The sequence below is a fragment of the Ictalurus punctatus genome, chromosome 3 (assembly GCF_001660625.3).
Source record: "Ictalurus punctatus breed USDA103 chromosome 3, Coco_2.0, whole genome shotgun sequence".
Lineage (NCBI taxonomy): Eukaryota > Metazoa > Chordata > Actinopteri > Siluriformes > Ictaluridae > Ictalurus > Ictalurus punctatus.
Window position 1 is genome coordinate 37,573,002 of NC_030418.2, and position 21,205 is coordinate 37,594,206.

Below are 21,205 nucleotides of genomic sequence, written 5' to 3' on the forward strand. Positions count from 1 at the left end.
TGTTAGCAGTTGCAGCTACATTTGCAGTTAAAGGAATCCTGAATGTCAGGTTGCTGCAGCAGCTTCCTCATCACTCATACTTCCTGCGTCCTCGCCTGAGTGTGTTCACCCAACCACACTACTTCTACCCAAACTCTGATTTGGTTTAATCAAGGTTTTATTTAAAGTAGGACAAAGGTACAGACAGGTTTGCATAAGCCAATTTACATGAAGGAAGCAAATGAGCAGCTCAGTTTATTACCAAAGGGAAAAAATCATGTGTATTCTCCCTTTGTACCCATGCCTGTTGATCCTGTTTTGAATAGTTTGTGTTCTAGTTGCATCTGGTAATTCTTATTGATGTCTGCGGCAATTCCTTGCTGCTGTTTCTCACTTGTTTTTCTTGATTTACTCATAATTATCCTGCACAGTCTGCAGCTGGTCTTTCTGGGTCAGCTTGTACATTGTGTCTTACAGAAGTCCTACAGAGGAATAAAATTATGTATCTAATGTACCCAGGTGACCATGGACACCAAGCACATCACACAGGGAAACTGATTTTCTTACGCAAAGCAAAGTGTGTCTGCAACTTTTAGCCAGAATGTGCCAATGTGCCTAGTGTCATGTTGGAAAAGCAGGAGGGCATGTGAGTGTCAGGAAACCTGTAGGGATTATACAGCATAACGCAGGTCACTTTTTGCTGGAGCTAATCAAGTGTTAATAAAGAAAATGTTGCACATCATTAAAAGAAGATTCCGTGGCAAACAGAGTCGACTTACACACCACCTGAGTCATTAAAGCATATCACCGTTTTAAACAGTGCTACAATTTGTTTTAATTTCTGTGTTCATATTGGCTTGCATGTTGCATATATTTTCATATTTAATATTTTTTCATATATATATATATATATATATATATATATATATATATATATATATATATATATATATATATATATATATATATGTATATATATATATATATATATAAAATAGCTAGTTCCATTAATATGAATTGACTGGGTTTCACAAAATGTTCATCAAACTGGTGTGTTTAATTAAAATAGCTACATAAATTATTTAAACTTCATGTATATAATTCATTTGTAAAAGTACAGTAACGTTTCGCAAATTTCTGACTAGGGGCCGAATACTCAGGGTTACATTAGTTTGTCTTCTAATGCGTAAAAACACACTGTAGCACAATTTGGGTATGAATATTTTACAAAATTTACAGGATTTTCATTAATCCAAGAGCTATCCAAGATGGCAGCATGGTACCAGGCAGTGGCCACTTTGGGGCTACAAATATTGTGTACATTACATGTAGCCTACACCAATTGGAAAATGTTTACCAGTGTGCATCAGAAACACTGGTGCACATGTCTGGCATCTATGCTAGGCTAAAGTCCAACCATTCTCCTCTTCAATGTTCACTCCCTCAACAGTAAACTGAAAAAAATATTGAACATGCTAAGAAAAAGCAGTTCTCCAAGGCAAGGAAAGGCAAAGAATCAGCTGAAATCCGTAAGTAATTATACCTCCTATCTGTGCAAATTAATATCAGCTGGGTTAGTAAATTGATGGCCTATAAAAAGGCTTTTAATTACCCAGGTGTCACACAAGAAACATCTCATGATGCATAAAAGCAAAGAGTTCTACCAAGACCTTCACAACCTTATTGTTGCAAAACATTGATGGAATTGGATATAGACGTATTTCAAAACTTCTGAATACTCCTGTAAGCACCATTGAGGCCATTAACCACAAGTGGAAGCAACATCACTCCGTCATTAACCAGCCACACACAGGAGCTCCTCGCTAGTTTTCTGAGCAGGGAGACAGAAGAATAATCAGAAGAGTAGTCCAAGCGCCAAGGACCACTCAGAAAGAGCTCCAGAAACACTTGGAGGTACCTGCTGAATCCAAGTGTTTCTGGAGCTCTTTCTGAGTGGTCCTTGGCGCTTGGACTACTCTTTTCATAATTCTTCTGTCTCTCTGGTCAGAAATCTTGTGAGGAGCTCATGTGCATGGCCGGTTAATGGATAAATTCCACCAGCATGTTGATTTTGCGACCCATGGAACAAACACGTTAGACCTTATTACACCAACATTTATGGTGCTTACAAGGCATCATCTGTGCCCTACCTGAATGACTACCTGCCTGTTGCACTCACACCTATCATCATGAAGTGCTTTGAGTGGCAAGTCATGAAATGCATAAAGAGCAGTTTTCCCACCACACTGGACCATTTCAGTACGTCTACCATCCCAACTGCTCAACATAAGATGCTATTTCTGCTACCATCCACCTTACTCTGAACCATCTAGACAAAAGTGACAACTATGTAAGGAACTATGTAAGGTTCATAACTTCAGTATAGCATTGAAGACAATCATCCCACAACAGATGATAACAAAGCTTAGTCTGCTGCGTTTTACCACCTCCCTCTGCAACTGAATCCTGGATGCTCTGACTGGAGACCCCAGTCTGTTAGACCCCACTGTAGAGACAACAACCTATCTCTTAATGTTGCTATGAGACTAAGATGATTGTCGACTTCAGGAGAACCCAAGTGGACCACTCACCACAGCACATCAATGGACCATGTTTAGAGAAAGTCAAAAGCTCCAAGTTTCTTGGTGTTCACATGGCAGAGGACCTCCCCTCTCACTCTCAATACCAACTAACCAGCCAAGAAGGCCCAGCAGTGCCTCCACTTCCTGTGGAGCCTGAAGAGAGCCAATCTTCCCTTCCTCCCATTCTCAAGACCTTCTGTACAAGGACAATAGTGAGCATCCTGACCAGCTGTCTCACCTTGTGGTTCAGGAATTACACAGTCTCAGACCCCAATATCTTACAGCAGATTGTGAGAACAACTGAAAATACCATCGGGGTCTCTGTACCCACCATTGACATCTTATACACTTATATCACTACATCTTCAATGCCACCAGTATTGCAGACAACCCATCTCACCAGTCTTCATTATCTCAAGGTACAGCGGACTTCAACAGACTCTGAAACAGTTTCTTCCCTGAGGCAGTCAGATTACTCAACAGCTTGCTTCCTCCAATGCTCACCTGGGCTAGTCAAACACCTAACCCAGTTTGACCACATACCACTGCACTTTATAGTATAACTCTGCATCAGACACTATATGGAACATTAAACATACTGCTGCTACCCAACCAATAGTTTACAGTTTACAGTCAATGTCCTGTATCTATTGTCTTGTGCCTTTATTGTCTTGTGTATTTATTGCCTTGCTCTCATCCCACACTGTAGTGTATATGCCCTTTATGTAGTCTTGTGTACTGTTATGTGTTGCACCATGGTCCTGGAGAAATGACATTTCATGCAAAATTATTCAAACTATATAGATGAATGACATTAAAAAACTCACTTGACTTCACTGCATATTTCTTGTGTAAGTCCTTGTACAATTTACAACTAAATCAATTTGTACCTAGATTGATAAATAAGGCCCAGAATTGGTTTAGGGTCATTATTTTACTGGAATGTGCATTTTTTCCCTTTATTCTAAAAAATTATTTCCTTTAAAAGGATATACATACTGATGCAAACAGGTTATTTTAAGTTTTTTTTTTCTTTTGTTTTATTTGTTTCTATTTGTGTCACATCACAGCCTAACCACGACTCAGGTTCCCAGGAGGCTCCGTGAACTACAAACATGGCCGCTGAGGACTACACTTCCCACACACGCATGTGAGCACCTTCCCTGGAGTTCTAACTGCACACACCTGCAACCAATCTCTCACACTCACACACAGAATATAAGAGACTTTGGTAACTAAAGACTTTGCGAAGTAAACGTTCAGTAGACTTGCTCTCTGCCATTTTCCAAGCTATTTCATAGTGTGTTTTAAAAAAGTGACTTTGACCATTGTTTCCATCCCGACCTCGATTTCTGCCTTGCCTTGTTTTGTTTGTTTGCCTGATCACTGACCACTAACTTTGCCTTTCCTTTTGGTTCAGCGGAACCACGAAGAATTCATTATTCCCCCTTCCTGTTTTGTCAGTTCCCTGGAGTGGGAGTTGGACCAAACCTTAGAGAGCATCCCCAGGTCTTAGGTTCCAGCAGCATGCCCCTAGGGAAGACAATTTGTGCCCGAGCGGCACTGACAGGAACTTATTGTCTGGGCCCACATGGCTGTTGCCACAAGTCACCCAGGTGCACACTGCACTTACCATCTGTTGCGGGCTAAGTACTGGTGGTCAAATATGGCAAGGGAGGTTCACCATGTAGTGTCTTCCTGGTCATCATGTGCCCAATGTAAGGTTCCATGGACACTACCGGCCGGCAGGCTCAATCCCCTACTCGTACCGGAATGCCCCTGGTGCCACATCTCCATTGATTTTGTCACAGACCTACCAGAATCCCAGGGAAACATGACCATTCTAGTGACGGTGGACCGATTTTCTGGTGGACCCAGAAAGCCGTTTCATAGTGTGTTTTGACAAAGTGACTTTGACCAGTGTTTCCATCCCCGACCTTGATTTCTGCCTTGCCTTGTTTTGTTTGTTTGCCTGATCGCCTGACCCCTGCCTGTTTCACGACCACAAACTTTGCCTTTCCCTTTGGATTATATTGCTTTGATTCTGTATACCTGCAACTGCTTCAGTCTCCACCTACGGATCATGACAATTTGTTGTTTGCTGGTTACTATTTCACATTAAAGGTGGGAAAAGATCTAACATGATTTATTTTGGTTAATTTTTTTTTACATCACAAAAATGGTTGATGTGAATGTGATTTAAAAAAAAAATTTTTAACACCATTTAAATTTTTTTTATTCCATTTATATTTGAAAATCATTGTGTGATACTACATACTAAAATCTTAATAATATTTTCAGTGGTTTCCACTCAACAACCTTCATCGACCACGTGTGTGCGTACTGGGTCGTTCTATTGTCCCTACTCACATCATCATGGCTGCATCACACACACAGGTCAAGATCCACAGGAGAGAATAACATGGTAAATACACAAATTTATTTTTATTTTAAATGATAATTTCTATAAACCCCACACAGTTGATTACATAATCCATTAATTAAACTAAAACCTGGATATCCTGTAGTCTGTGTGTGTGTGTGTGTGTGTGTGTGTGTGTGTGTGTGTGTGTGTGTGTGTGTGTGTGTGTTTACGTGTGCATGATGCCAAGACCATCAACAAAGTGGCCATGCCTTATAAATACCAACTCATCACATCGCTCTGGTCCTTTTACTCTACCCACCTCGTACCAAAGCAGGTAACAGACTTCTATAATATCTTCATGGCAGTGGTTAGTGTATTCTTATACTTTTGAGGGCATGGAAACTATGGAGCTATTAGCTGAGTGGGGATACCTCTACTAGAGTTTTATCATCTAACTAACTAGCCTTGTTACTGTCACTACTGGTCTGTCTGGGAGTTCAGATGCTCAGTACGGCACTCGCCTCTCTGTCTGTTAACAAGTGGTTTCTGAGGTTTTTCACAAAGCCGAGTGTTTCAGGACGTGCAGGCCTGTGAAGACAAGCAGTTAGCATGGTTTAATGGTTCTCCCTCACTATACCACACTCTACTCCATTGAATGAAATTGACGGGATTCTGCTAACGCACATACACTGGCCGATATTGGGCTTCATCCATTTCCCTGTATTTGTGATGAGTGAGACTGCCTTCTTTACCAGGTCTGCCCCTGAAAACCATGTGCCCTAGTCCAGAATGCTGCTGGATGAATTGTGTACATTTTCCCCAACTCACCCTTTTGCCTCATCACCCTTTTGTTGTGTTCCATCCACAGGTTTTGTGTAGCTGCTGCATCAGATATAAAGCACCTCCAAATACTTACAAACTCACCTACAAAGCAAAAAAAAAGAAAAAAGAAAAAAAGACCAGTACCAGCTAATTTAAAGCACTAATCACACCCTGATCTGCACTAAACTCCCTCAGAGCCTCTAGCACTCTTCAACCCATTAGTTATCAAGATACAAGGAAAATCTATAAATGTTTCTCATTCACCAATTCACACATGCACACTCACACAAGGCACTAACCTGTCATTGGGAGCAACTTGTGATTCACTGTCATGCCCAGGGACATGTGGAGGCATGGGCGCCAGGAATCGAACCACTAACCCTGTGACCCACCTGAGCCACAGTCGCCCAGGGTTAGATCAGGTGTAGACCTATAAGAACAGTCTTCTCTGTCCTGTATCTGTCTCTGTCCACCCAGGTGGAGGAATGAGCTTTTCCTGTCTGTCTGAACAGTTCAATTCAATTCTGTTAATTGTATAGCGCTTTTAACAATGGTCATTGTCTCAAAGCAGCTTTACAGAAACATATTAACACAGGATACAAATGTTAAGTGTGTGAATTTATCCCTATTGAGCAAGCCGGTGGTGACAGTAGTGAGGAAAAACTACCTAAGATGATATGAAGATGTAACCTTGAGAGGAACCAGACTCAGAAGGGAACCCGTCCTCATCTGGGTAACAACGGATAGTGTAAAATTAAAGGAAAGTTCATTATGGTTTTAACATGAAGTCTGTTTGTTGAACTAGTCCACTGTTCACTAAAGGAGATCTGAGTGCAGAACTGCATGTGGTAATTGCAGTCCTAAGGCCATCACAGCAACCATAGTCCCAGCAACCACAGCTAGAATGTCCATGTGGAATTGTGGTCCAAAACCATTTCCATGGTACTTCAAGCGGCACTGTCCTCAGCAATCTCCAGGCCGCACTGCTTGGGATTGTCCTCAATGGCAGAATGTAGCCTCCAGTTGATGAGAGCTCCATCCAGAGGTAGGTCATCAGGGTGGATCAGGCAGGTCTGGAGAGCAGAAAGTGTCAGGATCACTGGCATCTCCATAAACTCATGTATGGCTCGACAGAAGGAGAGAGGGAAAGGGAAGTAAAGAAAGGGAGAGATTTTTAGGTATGCTTACTATCCTGTTATGGATAAGACTGTGTAATTTGCATGAAGCAAGTAAGCTTGAGTAAACAAATATGTTTCAGCTTGGACTTAAACACAGAGTGTCTGAGTCCCAAACACTAATTGGAAGGCTATTCCATAACTGTGGGGCTTTGTAAGAAAAAGCTCTTCCCCCTGTTGTAGCCTTCACTATTCCAGGTACCAACAAATAGCCTGCACCTTTCGATAGAAGTAGGCGTGGTGGATCATAAAAGACCAAAAGTTCTCTTAGGTGCTGTGGTGCGAGACCATTCAGTGCTTTGTAAGTCAATAATAGTATTTTATAATCAATATGAAATTTTACTGGGAGCCAATGCAGTGTGGATAAGATTGGGGTGATGTGGTCGTATCTTCTGGTTCTAGTAAGGACTCTTGCAGCTGCATTCTGGACTAACTGGAGTTTGTTTATGCTCCTTCTGAAGCATCCAGACAGTAAGACATTACAATAATCTAGTCTAGAGGTGATGAAAGCATAAACTAATTTTTCTGCATCATATAGTTCCTGAACAGTTTAAACATGTAACTGAGCTCATTTTAACTGATTCAGTAATGCCCAGTATTTAACCCATTAATGCATATGAAAAGCATATGAACATATGTGTTACACAACAGCGAACTCGCGGCTGCAGTTTACAACGTGCAGTGCCACCCAAGGACATGGCGGAAGAGGACTACACTTCCAAGTCATGCCTGCGCTTGAGTTCACTGGAGTTCTGATTATGAACACCTGCACTGCATCCAAAGTTATAAAAGGGCCTCGTTAACGCCAGCCGCTTGCGAAGTAACCGTTCAGCAACCTCGTCTCTGTTCGTTTACCAAGCATTAACCTCATATACGTTTACCTGGTTGTCTATATTCGCTTTCTTTAGATTACACTCCTGCCTACACCCCGTATAACCTGATTACCCGATTATACTGACTCTGATCTCTGATCCGTGTTCCGTCTGTCGTCCACCCCACGTTATCTCAAACGCCAGTCCGTGTTTGTCTCCGCCTAAGTGTCGTAACAATATGATACAAGCATCTGGGTTTGTGGTAAAAAACAAAGTCATAGAAACTATTTCGTCTCAAGTTTCTTGCCATCTGTCTATGAGAGTTTTATCACAGAGGACACACAAATTTAGTTTTGCACCCATCAACCAGAGAATATAATTCCATCTGGATGGGGTTCTTATTTTCAGTCGTGCCCAGCCCATTTCAGATTTCCATCCTATCTGTTTTGTAAAGTAAAAAAAGGAGGAGGAGGAGGAGGTGGTTTGCATTTAGTCATCAAGTCTAAAAGAAGATAAGATAGTAACTCAGTTAGTCAGATACTGCAGAACATCTCTGAAAGACACTGTGATCTATAAAAGCTACAACACTGATAGTTTACCTCCTTCACATTTCGGGTAGGTTTCAGTACTTTACTGAAATAATTCAGTTATTTCAGGAAATGTGTTATAGAACTTGACATGTGGTATAATGAATGTTTTTAGTATATTTGTGTTCTTAAGAGCAGGGCTTTACAGAGATCTTTACTCCAGCAGGAGATTACAGTTAAAAAGAGACTCGTGCATTGAGGTTTTAGAACTTTAGGTTTTAGACTACAGCATAAGAATCAGATCCACTGATAAATTTACATTAGATAGTCTGATGCTGTGTGGTATCTCTATTTATATAACAGTTTTTAATTTGAGTTTAAAATTTTAAACAAAAAAAACATGTTTTGAGTTCGATGTCATTTACATTGTGCGTGCTGGTCATTTAAATTTATTTATTGTTTATTATTATTATTATTATTATTATTATTATTATTATTATTATTATTATTATTTTATGATCAGCATCCTACACTGACCCTATATCACAATACTGGGTGATCTATCATCACTTTAATTTTTCTCATTTTTGTCTTTTTTTTGTTCTGTTTTTCCTTGTCATCTTCCTGACCTGTCTAACCACTGTGAACATATAACCGCTGTCCCTCATTACATATCCAACTAACCAACCAACCAAACGAACAAACAAACAAACTAACAAAAAAATAAATTGTCAATTTTTTTTCACATCCCATCAAGGTGAGCAAAACCTGGTTTTATTATGATCTAAACTCACCATCACATTCTTCACCATTTGTTCTTTTTTCTTGAGTCCTTTTTTTTTTTATATCTCTGTTACAAAATAACAATGTGTCATTTTGCTGTTATTACCTGCAGTGACCGTGACACTGAATCATGTTCCAAATGACACCACCTGAGGAATAATAATATTTCATTAATTACATTATTAACTACAATGCATCTGCATTGATTTAGGTTTTAACTTCAGATAGCATCATGTGTAGTGATGTGGTATGTGCAGTTATCAGTTTTACTGGAGTCACTGTTTTAATCACATTTATTATTTCTTAGTGAGTTTCAACACTTCAGTGATGGAGCAGCATCTGTTCATATTCCTGTTTTTTACAGGTGAGGGAATTGTGTCAAGACTCAAGTTATTTATTTGTCATTTGCACAGTTACACTGAGTACACTAGGCAATTAAATACTTGGGACAAGGCTCCGATTTAAACATTACAAAGTGTAAAGACAGTACAAAGACTTATTTGACATAAACAAACACATTTGGACATTAAGACTGAGCAGGGTGAGTTCAGTCCTTAATGATTTTGTGGGCCCTCCTCAAACAACGTGTTCGGTAAATGTCCTGTAAGACATTTTGTTACCAGTGGGGAGTTTGTTACCAGTGATGAGCTCTGCTGTTCTCATCACTCTCTGAAGATAGATGCAGGACAGGACATCTGTCTGATACAGGACATCTCTAAAAACATGAATTATAATATTTATAGGAGACACAGCACTAGATGTAGCTAGTTACAGATATATGAAGCTTATGTAGATGGTTTTATAAACAGAAATAAAATGTAGCATTTCATGTTTTACACTCAGTAAAAAAAAATGGGGGAAATCATTTTAGAACATTTTAAAGTAATTCAAATAAAAAAGTCTGACACTGAGCTGACATTGCATAAACTTTTAAAACTCTCCTTCACAGGAGTTGCCCCCCTCGTCTTGTCTGTCTCTCGTAAGTACTATCTGATCCAACAGGGAAAGACCTGGAGTGATGCTCAGGCTTACTGCCGAGCCGAACACATTGACCTGGCTATCATCGAAAGTAATGATGACATGGTCCGACTTCAGACTGAAATACTGAAACAACAATTCAGTTCCAGTGCTTGGATTGGACTGTACGATGACATCAACAGCTGGTACTGGTCCCTTGGACATGAGACACTGGGAAGTTGGAGACTGTGGAATTCAGGACAGCCTGACAACTGGGTGGCACAGGAATGGTGTGGTGCGGCAACTACGTCAGGTTGGTCTGATGTGCCATGTACAAGCAACTACCCCTTTGTGTGCTTTGATGGTAAGGAACAGCATTTGTTTTCTCATTAGTGAAGGATGTCCGTGTTCTCATTAAATTTAAATGTGCTCTAAAAATGATAAATACCACATCTTAAGTGGGTCAACAGAAACAAACAACCGATCTTTTCAAACTTTTACATTTGGCACTTAGCAAATAGTGTACTGGAGTTAATAGTTTTAGAATAAACTGTCTTTCTTCTAATTACATTTTTTTATTATTATTATTTAATCCATTTAATTTGGTGTGAAGTCTGTTTGCTTAACACCCATACACATGGGTGAAAAACTGAGCCTTCTGTTTAGATGAGGCTGGTAAATGTTATATTTCCTGCTTCTGTGATTGCAGAGGTCTTTGTGAAAAGAAAGAATAGAAAAGAACTTCTCTTTACTTATGGAAAAAAAATTATTTGATTTTCTGAGAAGATATTAGTTGGTGAATCGAGTAGCTGGTTGTCTTGTAGTCTTTGTTTTCCCTGCCACTGTTGTTTTGGCCTCTGTAATTTTTTTTTTGTTGTATTTTTGTTCTTGTTCTTTAAAATCTGCCGCTCTTATTTGGCAAAGTAATTTCCTCTGCCACGGAGGATCAGAGTTTGATTCCCACGGTTGAGCACTCCATTCCTCACTTTATTCTGTCTGAGCTCTCATCTATAGGCCTTTCTGGTATTCCTGCCACACCATCTATTAATGCTGGTTGGTGGAACAGTGTGTTAGAGCGTTTGTAACTGAAATCCTGAGAACCAGGTTTAAGCCCCACTAAGCACAAACTTCACTTCCCTCATTTTGACTAAACAAACTCTGCTATTGGTTCTATTCTTTGGGTGCTCTGCATGTGAGGGTTGTTAAAATGCTCATCCTGATTACAGGGCATCTTACAACCCCATTACAACTTATAATCAACAAATAATCATGTTTTTATTCTCACAGACACTAAAACTGGCAATCAGAGATACATTTACATCTCCAACACTAAGACGTGGTATGATGCTCAGGCTTACTGCAGAACGTATCATACTGATCTGGCCAGTGCTAGAAATGCAACAGAATACTCTGTTATACAGGGACTGGTCTCTGGGGTCACTTGGTTTGGTCTGATCAGAGACACCTGGAAGTGGATAGACAAAACCAACTTCTCTACAATCAGCTGGATCTCTGGAAAACCTGATAATGCCCTGGGGAATGAAAACTGTGGTTATTTAAATAACGGTCAGGCTGGTGATGCACAGTGCTCAGACATAATGCCTTTCTTCTGTTACAGAAGTGAGTTAAAGTTTTATTCAATCTCATATTAATAAATTTAAACTGATTTTAGAAAGTAAGTTTGTGTTCATGTTTGTGCTTGTATGTGTCTTTACATTCCTACATTCAGTAACCACAGGACAACAACAAATCGTAAAGGTGAAGGTGCGGTCCAATCAGGATGTGAACGATCCTGCAGTAAAGGCGGCCATCTTGGAGCAGGTGGGTCTCATCTTCCTCAAGACTACACTTATAATGTACATTCTCCTCCTCATTACTGCAGCCAGAGCCTGAGTCTTCATCAAACTCTGACATTTCTACACTGTACTGTAATCACAATCTGTTGTGTTCAGTATATGTAGCATTTTTACAGGTTTCACAGGGGATTAGTGCCTCCATCATGTATTACTGAGTAATTAAAGTCCTGTTTTCAGATCAAGCAGGAACTGAAGGATCATGGGATGGCAGAGAACATCACAGTGAAATGGAGAGAGCAACCAGATGGAAAGGTGTTTCACAAGGACACTGAAAAGAACACTACAGGAAAAGAAGAACTCTAAGTCTTTATCTGTGTCTCGAATTGAAAATAGTTATTTTAGTGTGAGTAATATCAGGGCAGGGGTGGAAAAAGTACTGAGAAGTTATACTTAAGTGAAAATGAAGATAATGTGACGTTATCTTACTCAACTAAAAGTGGAAGTATCCAGACAAAAAAAAGAAAGTAAAATGTTTCTACTTTTAAATATATTCAAAGAGTAAAAAAAAATGTTTTTATATGATGAAATTAGATCGGTGACAAATTTTCATATAAAAAGACATTTTTATTACTTATCTAAACCCATTAAACCCGTTTGTTTAAAAAAAAATTTACCCCATTTTGCCTAAAACATTATTCGATCTGTAAGTGTGCTGCACAGTTTACTAAAGAATTAATTAGAAGTAAAGTATCTCACAAACACCTGATATTTACTATTAGCCAGGGTCACTCATCCTTAAGTAACAAACTGCAGTTTGGTGGACTATCTGTATTCACACACACACACACACACACACACACACACACACACACACACACACACACACACACACACACACACACACACACAGATAGATAGAGCACTAACTACATTGTGTAGAATGAGAAGGTTAGAGAACGTGAAAAATTGGCATGAATGCAAGGTGTAAATAAATAAAATTACATTTAAAATTATGTTCTTGTTAGAGAATTAATATTAATTAAAAATACTTAGAGTATAAATACGCCAAAAATCACACTTTAGTATAGTAAGGAAGTACAATTACTCAAATATTTTGCACCCCTGACTCTGGGACGTTTAATGAGACGTAGTTCACTATTAAAGTTATGGTGAAGCATGATTTACACGAAGTTTTTATTTAAATTTAATTCTAAGGCAATATTTGTCATTTTCATTTAACCCTCTACAATGTCTCTTTCCCTTAAATGAAGCTAATCAGCTGGGCTGTTTTTTTTTTTTTTTTGGGTCTTTACATCTTTAGTGTTGCAGATACGATGCTAATGTAGCTAACATGTAATGAAAGTCTCTCACCGAAAATATTTTGTGTAAAAATCTTTATATGCTCACTTCTAATAAACTTTAGAGTAAGTAACAACTAAGTAATGTTTTCCTGTATATTAGCTACACTTATAATTTATATAACTCAGACAGACCTTTACTTCTTAATTTTACTGTTTTTAGAATTGCACTGATACAAAAAATGTCAATTTCAGCATTGAAGACCAATTAAATAAAAAAAAATGAGAAAAAGAATCAGTGTCCTGTAGTTCATGAAGAATTTAATGGTTAATTAACCTGAATGATGAAGTTGCTTGCAATTCTTATTTTTTTTAAAGGAAGGATGGTTGGGAGACAGACACCTTTCTCTACAATTCCACACGTTTTAATACTAATTGTACCTTCATCCAAAATAAGAGCTGAATTTTCACTTAAGTAAAATATGCAAGTCCAACAAAATGTACACAGGTAAATGGTAGCAGTTTAATGTTAAACTTCTTAAAAAGAAATAGGTACGTTTTCAAAATTGTAATAACATGGACATTGTATCAATATGTAAAAGCTACATATTTTACTTAAGTGGAAATTTGATTTTTGATTCAAATACATTGGAAAATGTATAATTTTTTATACATTTCATTTTTCATATTTTTATAATTTCAGTGTATTATTATATAAGTATATGATCTATCTGTCTAAAGAGGTAGAAGGTATGGACACAGTGTGCCAGGGGTGGATAAAACCTGAATATAAAGCCATTAAGTACATCTCCTTACGTCAGGCAGCAGAGATGGTTGCGGTTGCAGCTGTGGTTTACATGAAGCAAGGTCACACTCAGAAAGAGGGAGAGATTCAGATGATCAGCAAACCATATAGACAAGACAAAATGCAGAAATCATGGAACCAGGTAATAAACAAAAGTCAGAACCAGAATAGCGAGACAAACAAACAAACAAACAAAAGGTTAATCAGCCACTGATAAGTATTACTTCACAACTGGCTGCATATAAATAGTCTTTATATGAGTGTTTATATAGGTGCAGGTGTGACTGGGACCAGGTGTGCATGATTAGAAGTCCAGTGACTGAGAACATGTGAGTGAGGGTGAGTGATGGGAATCGTAGTCTGTGGCAACCAGGATTGTAAGCAGCAAGGCATTCTGGGAAGTGGAGTTTGCTGACATAAAACCTTAAAATAACTGAAACACTCAACAATAACGCTCAGGAGACCAGAACAAGGCTTAACAATATAACCTTCTGAACCTCCAGAGTCCAGGCACTGAAATGAGGATAAACATAAATGTCTTGTTTGTTTCTAATCCACAGCACATATATTCTCTTGATAATATCTACAATTATGTCACTATACCACATAATAAATTAGTCTTCGTATGATGAAATAGGCTGCTTTCGGTTCCTCTTCCCTTTCCAAAGTGAAGCAGCAAGGTTATTTAGTCTAACTTAGTTTAGGACAAAATAATTATTTAAGCTCAGCTGCATTAGAAGGGAACAGAAGGTAGCCAAGTGCATTTCAATAAGATATTCTTCTTCTTGTTCTGTATGGTTAAATCATGTTACAGGTATTCGTTCAGTAATATCCCATAAATACATGTTCACGATACGCTATATAAAACAGTTATTATAAAATTAAATACAAATTATTCTTTATATGACTGTATCATACATTTAAGTGAGACAGCATGGACTGAAAAACATTAAAAAGATTATTAAGAAGTCATCATGTAGCATCACCACAAGATGGCAGTGTGACTATGTCAGTTCTCCTGAAAGTTCTCAGTTCTCATGTTTTAATTCAGACAGGAAGGACATTAAAATGATTCTCTACTGAAGTGTTGCCTTAAAGATAGTAACAATAATAATGGTACAATAATACTAATAACATTAACGGTAACATAATTATTCATTATTTACATGCATAAGGAGGGGGAGGGGGAGACAGTGGGGAGTGATCATCATTTGGGTTACAGGACGACAAAAAGGGAGGGTACAATGCAGAGATGTGCTGGGTGATGGACTTGTAAATGGCCCAATATGGACCCTATTGAAGAAGCTGTTCAGCTCATTTGCCCTCATCCATCTGATTACAGAGCAGTTTGTAGCCTGACACTTTCATTATCCCATTCCATACCTCTTTCACCTTACACCTTTAAAGACTAACCTCCTCCTTACTCTCTCTAATCCTTATCCTCAACTCATGCCATCCCGGTCACCAGCATTATTAAAGACCATCTTCTTCTTGTTTAGCAGGGCCTTCGGTTCACCATTGTACCAAGTTTTGTTGTTGCAAAACTTTGGAAAGACTTAGATGACACAGCAGTGTCCACACAGAAGTTAGACCATCAATGTCCTCAGTGTGAAGTTCACTAAGAATGTCCCAGAAAGTTGTTTTAAGGCATCAATGGCATATAGCCATATAAGTCCACTGGCTTAATTTCAATGTTGGGGCAACTGACATACTGTCTGAATGTGGGCAGAGTAAAGGAGAGATTAGCATGATCAAAGCCCCAGAGCTAACAAACAGGGCTTGCGTGTGACAAGTCTGTAGTCCCCCCGTCATATTGTGGATGACATCACATACAGAGACACCGACAGCAGGATGTAAACTACTTTCGTGATAACATGCAAAAATTCCCTGGATAGGTAGCAGGTTGCATGTTAACTACTAATAGCTCAATGTCCTGAGTACACAGTTACTCTTTTACAGTAGTATGCCTTGGATTGCACCACTTACTGTTCATAAAAGCTTTACTGTTTACCAACCCACCTCCTCTCCACTTTCCACTCTCCCTGCGGATCCAGTCCACTCTCATCAAAGGGAAAAATCAGCGATGAGATCATCAGGTCACCAAACCGCAACCCCTCCCCACCATGACTATGCCTCGATATCCTGTCCATGAATATCACAAACAGGGTTGGCGACAAAGCGCAGCCCTGGCGGAGACCAACCCCCACCTGGATCGAGCATCCGGACAAAGCTCTCGCTTTTGGAGTACAGCGATTGGATAGCCCTAAGAAGGGAACCCCTCACCCCATACTCCCTCAGCACCTCCCACAGTAAACCCCTGGGGACCTGGTCATATGCCTTCTCCAAATCCACAAAACACATGTAGACCGGATGGGCATACTCCCAGGCCCCCTCAAAGATCTTTGCAAGAGTAAGGAGCTGGTCCATTGTTCCACGACCAGGAAGGAATCCGCATTGTTCCTCTTCAATCCGAGGTTTGACTATCGGCTGAACCCTCCATTCCAGTACCCTGGAGTAGACTTTACCAGGGAGGCTGGGAATTGTGATACCCCTATAGTTGGCGCACACTCTCTGGTCCCTCTTTTTAAACAAGGGAACTACCACCCCGGTTTGCCACTCCTTGGGCACTGTCCCCGACTTCCACACAATGTTAAAGAGGCGTGTCCCAAGACATCCCCTCCACACCCAGAGCTTTCAGCATTTCTGGATGGATCTCATCAATCCCCGGGGCTTTGCCACTGTGTAGTTGTTTGACTACCTCAATGACCTCCACCAGGAAAATTGACGATGATCCCCCATCATCCTCCACCTCTGCCTCTACCATAGAGGGTGTGTTAGTCGGATTCAGGATTTCCTCAAAGTGTTCCTTACACCGTGCAATTACTTCCTCAGTTGAGGTCAAGAGTGTCCCATCCTTACTGTACACAGCTTTGTTGTTTCCCCATTTCCTGAGGTGGGGGATGGTTTTCCAGAAACACCTTGGTGCCGACCGAAAGTCCTTCTCCATGTCCTCTCCGAACTTCTCCCACACCTGCTGCTTTGCCTCTTTCACGGCAGAGGCAACCTCCACAGGGGTGCGAGAAAAACTCAGCCGGAGGTGTGAGTTGAAGATCTTGTGGACAGGGGCCTCCATCTGATGTTCCCAGTTCACCCACACTACCCGTTTGGGCTTTCCAGGTCTGTCCAGAATCTTCCCCCACCCCTTGAACCGACTCACCACCAGATGGTGATCAGTTGACAGCTCTGCCCCTCTCTTCACCTGAGTGTCCAGAACATGTGGCCTCAGATCAGATGATACGATTACAAAATCGATCATTGACCTTTGGCTTAGGGTGCTCTGGTACAACGTACACTTATGAGCCTGCTTATGATTGAACATGGCATTCGTTATAGACAATCCATGACTAGCACAGAAGTCCAACAACAAACGCCCACTCGGGTTTAGATCAGGGAGGCCGTTCCTCCCAATCACGCCTCTCCAGGTATCTCCATAATTGCCCATGTGCGTGTTGAAGTCTCCCAGCAAAACTATGGAGTCCCCTACTGGTGCCCCATACAGGACTCCGTGCAGGTTCTCCAAGAACGCTGAGTACTCTGAACTGGTGTTCGGTGCATATGCACCGACAACAGTCAGAGTTTCCCCCCCACAACCCGTAGGCATAAGGAGGCGACCCTCTGGTCCACCGGTGTGAACTCCAATGTAACGGTGCTCAACCGGGCACTTGTGAGTATTCCCACACCCACCCAGCACCTCACACTCTGGTCAACTCCAGAGTAGAATAGAGTCCATCCCCTATCCAGGAGTACGGTTCTAGAACCAAGACTGTGAGTTGAGGTAAGCCCCACCAGATCTAACTGGTAGCGCTCCACCTCCCGCACAGGTTCCAGTTCCTTCCCTCACAGAGAGGTGATGTTCCACATCCCAAGAGCCAGCCTCTGCCACCCAAGTCTGGTCCGTCGAGGCCCCTGACCTTCACTGCCACCCATGTAGCAGCGCACCCAACCCCCACGGTTCACCCCACGAGTGGTGGGCCCATAGGATGGAGAGGGGGGTGCCACGTTGCTTTTTTGGGCTTTGCCGGGCTGGGCTCCATGGCAAACCCAGGCACCAGGCGCTCACAGTCGGGCCCTCCCTCTGGGCCTGGCTCCAGACGGGGACCCCGGGCTTCCTCCGTGCAGGGTAACTCCTCCTCCCTTTATTTCTTCATGAGGGTGTCTTTGAACCATTCTTAGTCTGGCCCATCCCCTGAGACCACTTTGTCTTGAGAGACCCTACCAGAAGAACAAGGCTCCAGACAACACAGCCCTCAGGTTCTTAGGGACACACAAACCTCTCCACCACAGTAAGGTCACGGTTCCCAGAGAGGTTTTCACGGAATTCAATTAAATTCAATTCAGTATTATTCATATAGTGGTTTTAACAATGGACATTGTCTCAAAGCAGCTTTACAGAAAAATATAAACAAAGGATACAGATTTTAAGTGTGTGATTTTATCCCTATTGAGCAAGGTGGTGGCAACAGTGGCAAGAAAAACTTCCGAAGATGATATGAGGAAGAAACCTTGAGAGGAACCAGACTCAGAAGGGAACCCATCCTCATCTGAGTAACGATGAATAGCCTGTGTGGATAGAAATGGTTGAATCTTTCTGAAGTTGTAAAGAAGAAATCAGCATGAGCTTGTCAGATTAGCAATGTGAAAGAAGAACAGAAGGTGAGATCTGAGAGTTGCCCATTTAGATCACAGCATCCTGACATGGGAATGCATCACCTGGGATGAACTGCATTTCCATTTTGCTGGGATTAAGTTTCAGCTGATGAGCTGCCATCCATGCTGAGATGTCTGCCAGACATGCTGAGATCTGAACAGAAACATGACTATCTGAGAGAGGAAAGGACAGTATAAGTTGAGTGTCATCCACATAGCAGTGGTATGAAAACCCATGTGAGGATTTGACCTCACCAAGAGATCAGGTATAGAGGGAGAAGAGGACCAAGTACTGATCCTTATGGTACACTATTGGATAGTCTGCATGGACCATATGTGGATCCTCTCCATGTCACCTGATATGACATAACCTCCAGTTACAGTAGGAAGCAAATCACTGTCAGGCTGTACCAGTAATTCCCAGTAATAACTCATAAGGACAGACAAGAGCGTCTTGTGGTTGACTGTGTCAAACTCTGCTGAAAGGTTGAGCAGGATGAGGACTGTTGATAGATTGGCTGATCTAGCAGCATTGGGCTTCACAGTGATGTCCACAAGAACAGTCTTTGGAAATGTGCCACTTTGAAGCCAGACTGAAAAAAAAGATTTTTTTCTTGCTAGGCTATATGCTGCAGTATCCCCAAATTTAAAAGCAGCATTTCAGGCTCTCAACATAGAACAGATTTCCCCACTTAGCCACGTTTCTTATTGGTGCGCCTCTTGATGATTTTGACCACTGTCACACCGTCTTTGCATTCATCAATACAGCCAATGACGGACTCTGTGCATTCCTGTAGGTCAGTAACTCTGCCATGTGTTGCTGCCTCTCAAAATCTCGCACTGTGTGGTTTCAAAAAAAAGTAGATTGTGGTGGCCACAATTAATTTCTGTGATAGCTGGCTTGGCCAGGCTCACCCTGGGTCTGTATGCTGGAGTGAGCATAATGGCCAGGTGGTCAGAGTTGCCAATTTGTGGAAGCTTTATATGAGTCTTTAATATTTGTGTACACCGAGTCTAGTGTATGTTTCCCCCTGGTTTCAATATTCACATGCTGGTAGAACTTAGGTAGAACAGATTTAAGACTTGCCTGGTTAAAGTCTCCAGCAACAATGAAGACAGCATCTGGAAGGTTTATCGGCTACTCACTGATGTTATTGTAGAGCTCTGACATTGCCTCCTTCTTGTTAGCACTTGGTCTATCATAGACAGTTGTTATAATGATTGCCATCAGCTCTCGCAGCATGTAGAAGGGTCGGCATCTTACCGTCATCAGCTCTATATTGCAGAGAGCAAAAAGCAGAAACCACCATGGCATCTTGACACCACAATTTATTGATGTAAACAGCCGTACTTTATCGGTCGCACCACCGTCTCAAGAAGGGGAGGAGGTCTTGTGAGATGATCTGGAGCATTGTGGAAAAGATTGGATAAAATGGTCAGGTGGTAGGATTGCAGGACAATATGACTTGCAGGATCTGTTCTGTTGATAGATGAGATAAATGTGTCAGAGAAAGGGAAAAGGAATCCTGAGTGTTACATGTAGGAGTTGGGGCAGGAGTAAAGTTCTGCCAGATTTTTCCCTTCATGAAAGATGGCTTCAGCAGTCAGGTGGGAAGGAAATGACAGCGTATTAAGAAGTGAAGAAAAGATATTTTGGAGTTTGAGAGGCTCTTGTGCATAAGCTTCCAGCTTTTCCTTGTAGAAGGTAGTCTTAGCAGAAGTCAGATGAGAATTTGGACAGGAGAATGGGGTAAGAGATGAGATCTGTGTTAAGTTGTGATTTCTTCTACTTTCTCTCTACTGTTAATCTTATCTGTTTGCTTCACAACACATCTGATAGTCAAGGAACAATGTGAGAAATCTACTTGAGTTTAGAAGATAGAGGGCAGACAGGTCCATGGATGATACAAGTGAGGAGAGGAAATTGTCTGTCGGTCACTGCAGCCATAGAGAGTTAAAGGAGGTAGGGCCTGGAAGGGATCATAGGGTGCAGGAAGCTACAGAGGAAGGAGAGATAGAGTGGACGTTTCAGGGCATGGGAGATATTGATAGGGTTAGGCAAGATAGGGAGGGTGATGGTGAAGGATACCAAATGATGATCAGAGATGTGGAGTGGGATAGCATTGATGTCTGTACCTGAAGATGGGTGACTGAACACTAGGTCCAGGACATTCCCTCCCTTGTTTGTGGGAGGGGCAGCTGTTGAATGTCAGGGAGAATGAATTCATAAGAGGAAGAAGGCAAGAGGACTGGAACTGTCAGATGGGAGGTTGATGTCTCCAAGAAGAGTGAGAAAGATGCACTTGGTAGGGAAAAGATTGAGGACCATGTCCATTTCTTCAATAAAGTCTCCTAGGGAATCAGGAGGGCAGTAGATGACAATGATAAGAAAGTTGATCGGAGAGGTAACTGTAACTGCATGGAATTCGAAAGATGAGATGTTGAGATGAGACAGGGAAAGACGTGTGAAGCACCATCTCTGAGACAAAAGCAAACCTGTAACGCCACCCCTGCCAGTTTCTCGGGGAGTGTGAGAGAAAGTATAAGCAGAGGACAGAGCAGCTGCTATTAGCATAGAACAACATACATTTCTAAAC

General features: G+C 41.1%; 1 protein-coding gene across 4 annotated transcripts; it reads left to right on the forward strand.

Moving 5' to 3' along the window:
- Positions 1-3,551: 3,551 nt before the first annotated feature.
- Positions 3,552-13,385, forward strand: LOC108263794 (macrophage mannose receptor 1). 4 transcript variants are annotated; one of them, XM_053679964.1, is made up of 8 exons: positions 3,552-3,711; positions 4,026-4,685; positions 4,863-5,260; positions 9,353-9,409; positions 9,995-10,366; positions 11,290-11,622; positions 11,732-11,823; positions 12,036-13,385. In XM_053679964.1, the coding sequence occupies exons 4-8, from the start codon at positions 9,373-9,375 to the stop codon at positions 12,159-12,161; spliced, it is 960 nt and encodes a 319-aa protein (XP_053535939.1). In that variant the 5' UTR covers positions 3,552-3,711; positions 4,026-4,685; positions 4,863-5,260; positions 9,353-9,372; the 3' UTR covers positions 12,162-13,385. The 4 variants fall into 4 exon arrangements, with proteins under 4 accessions (XP_053535939.1, XP_047009257.1, XP_017320437.1 ...); XM_047153301.2 differs by having other exon boundaries at positions 3,552-4,685; XM_017464948.3 differs by lacking the exons at positions 3,552-3,711; positions 4,026-4,685; positions 4,863-5,260 and adding an exon at positions 7,062-8,350.
- The last annotated feature ends 7,820 nt before the right edge of the window (positions 13,386-21,205 follow it).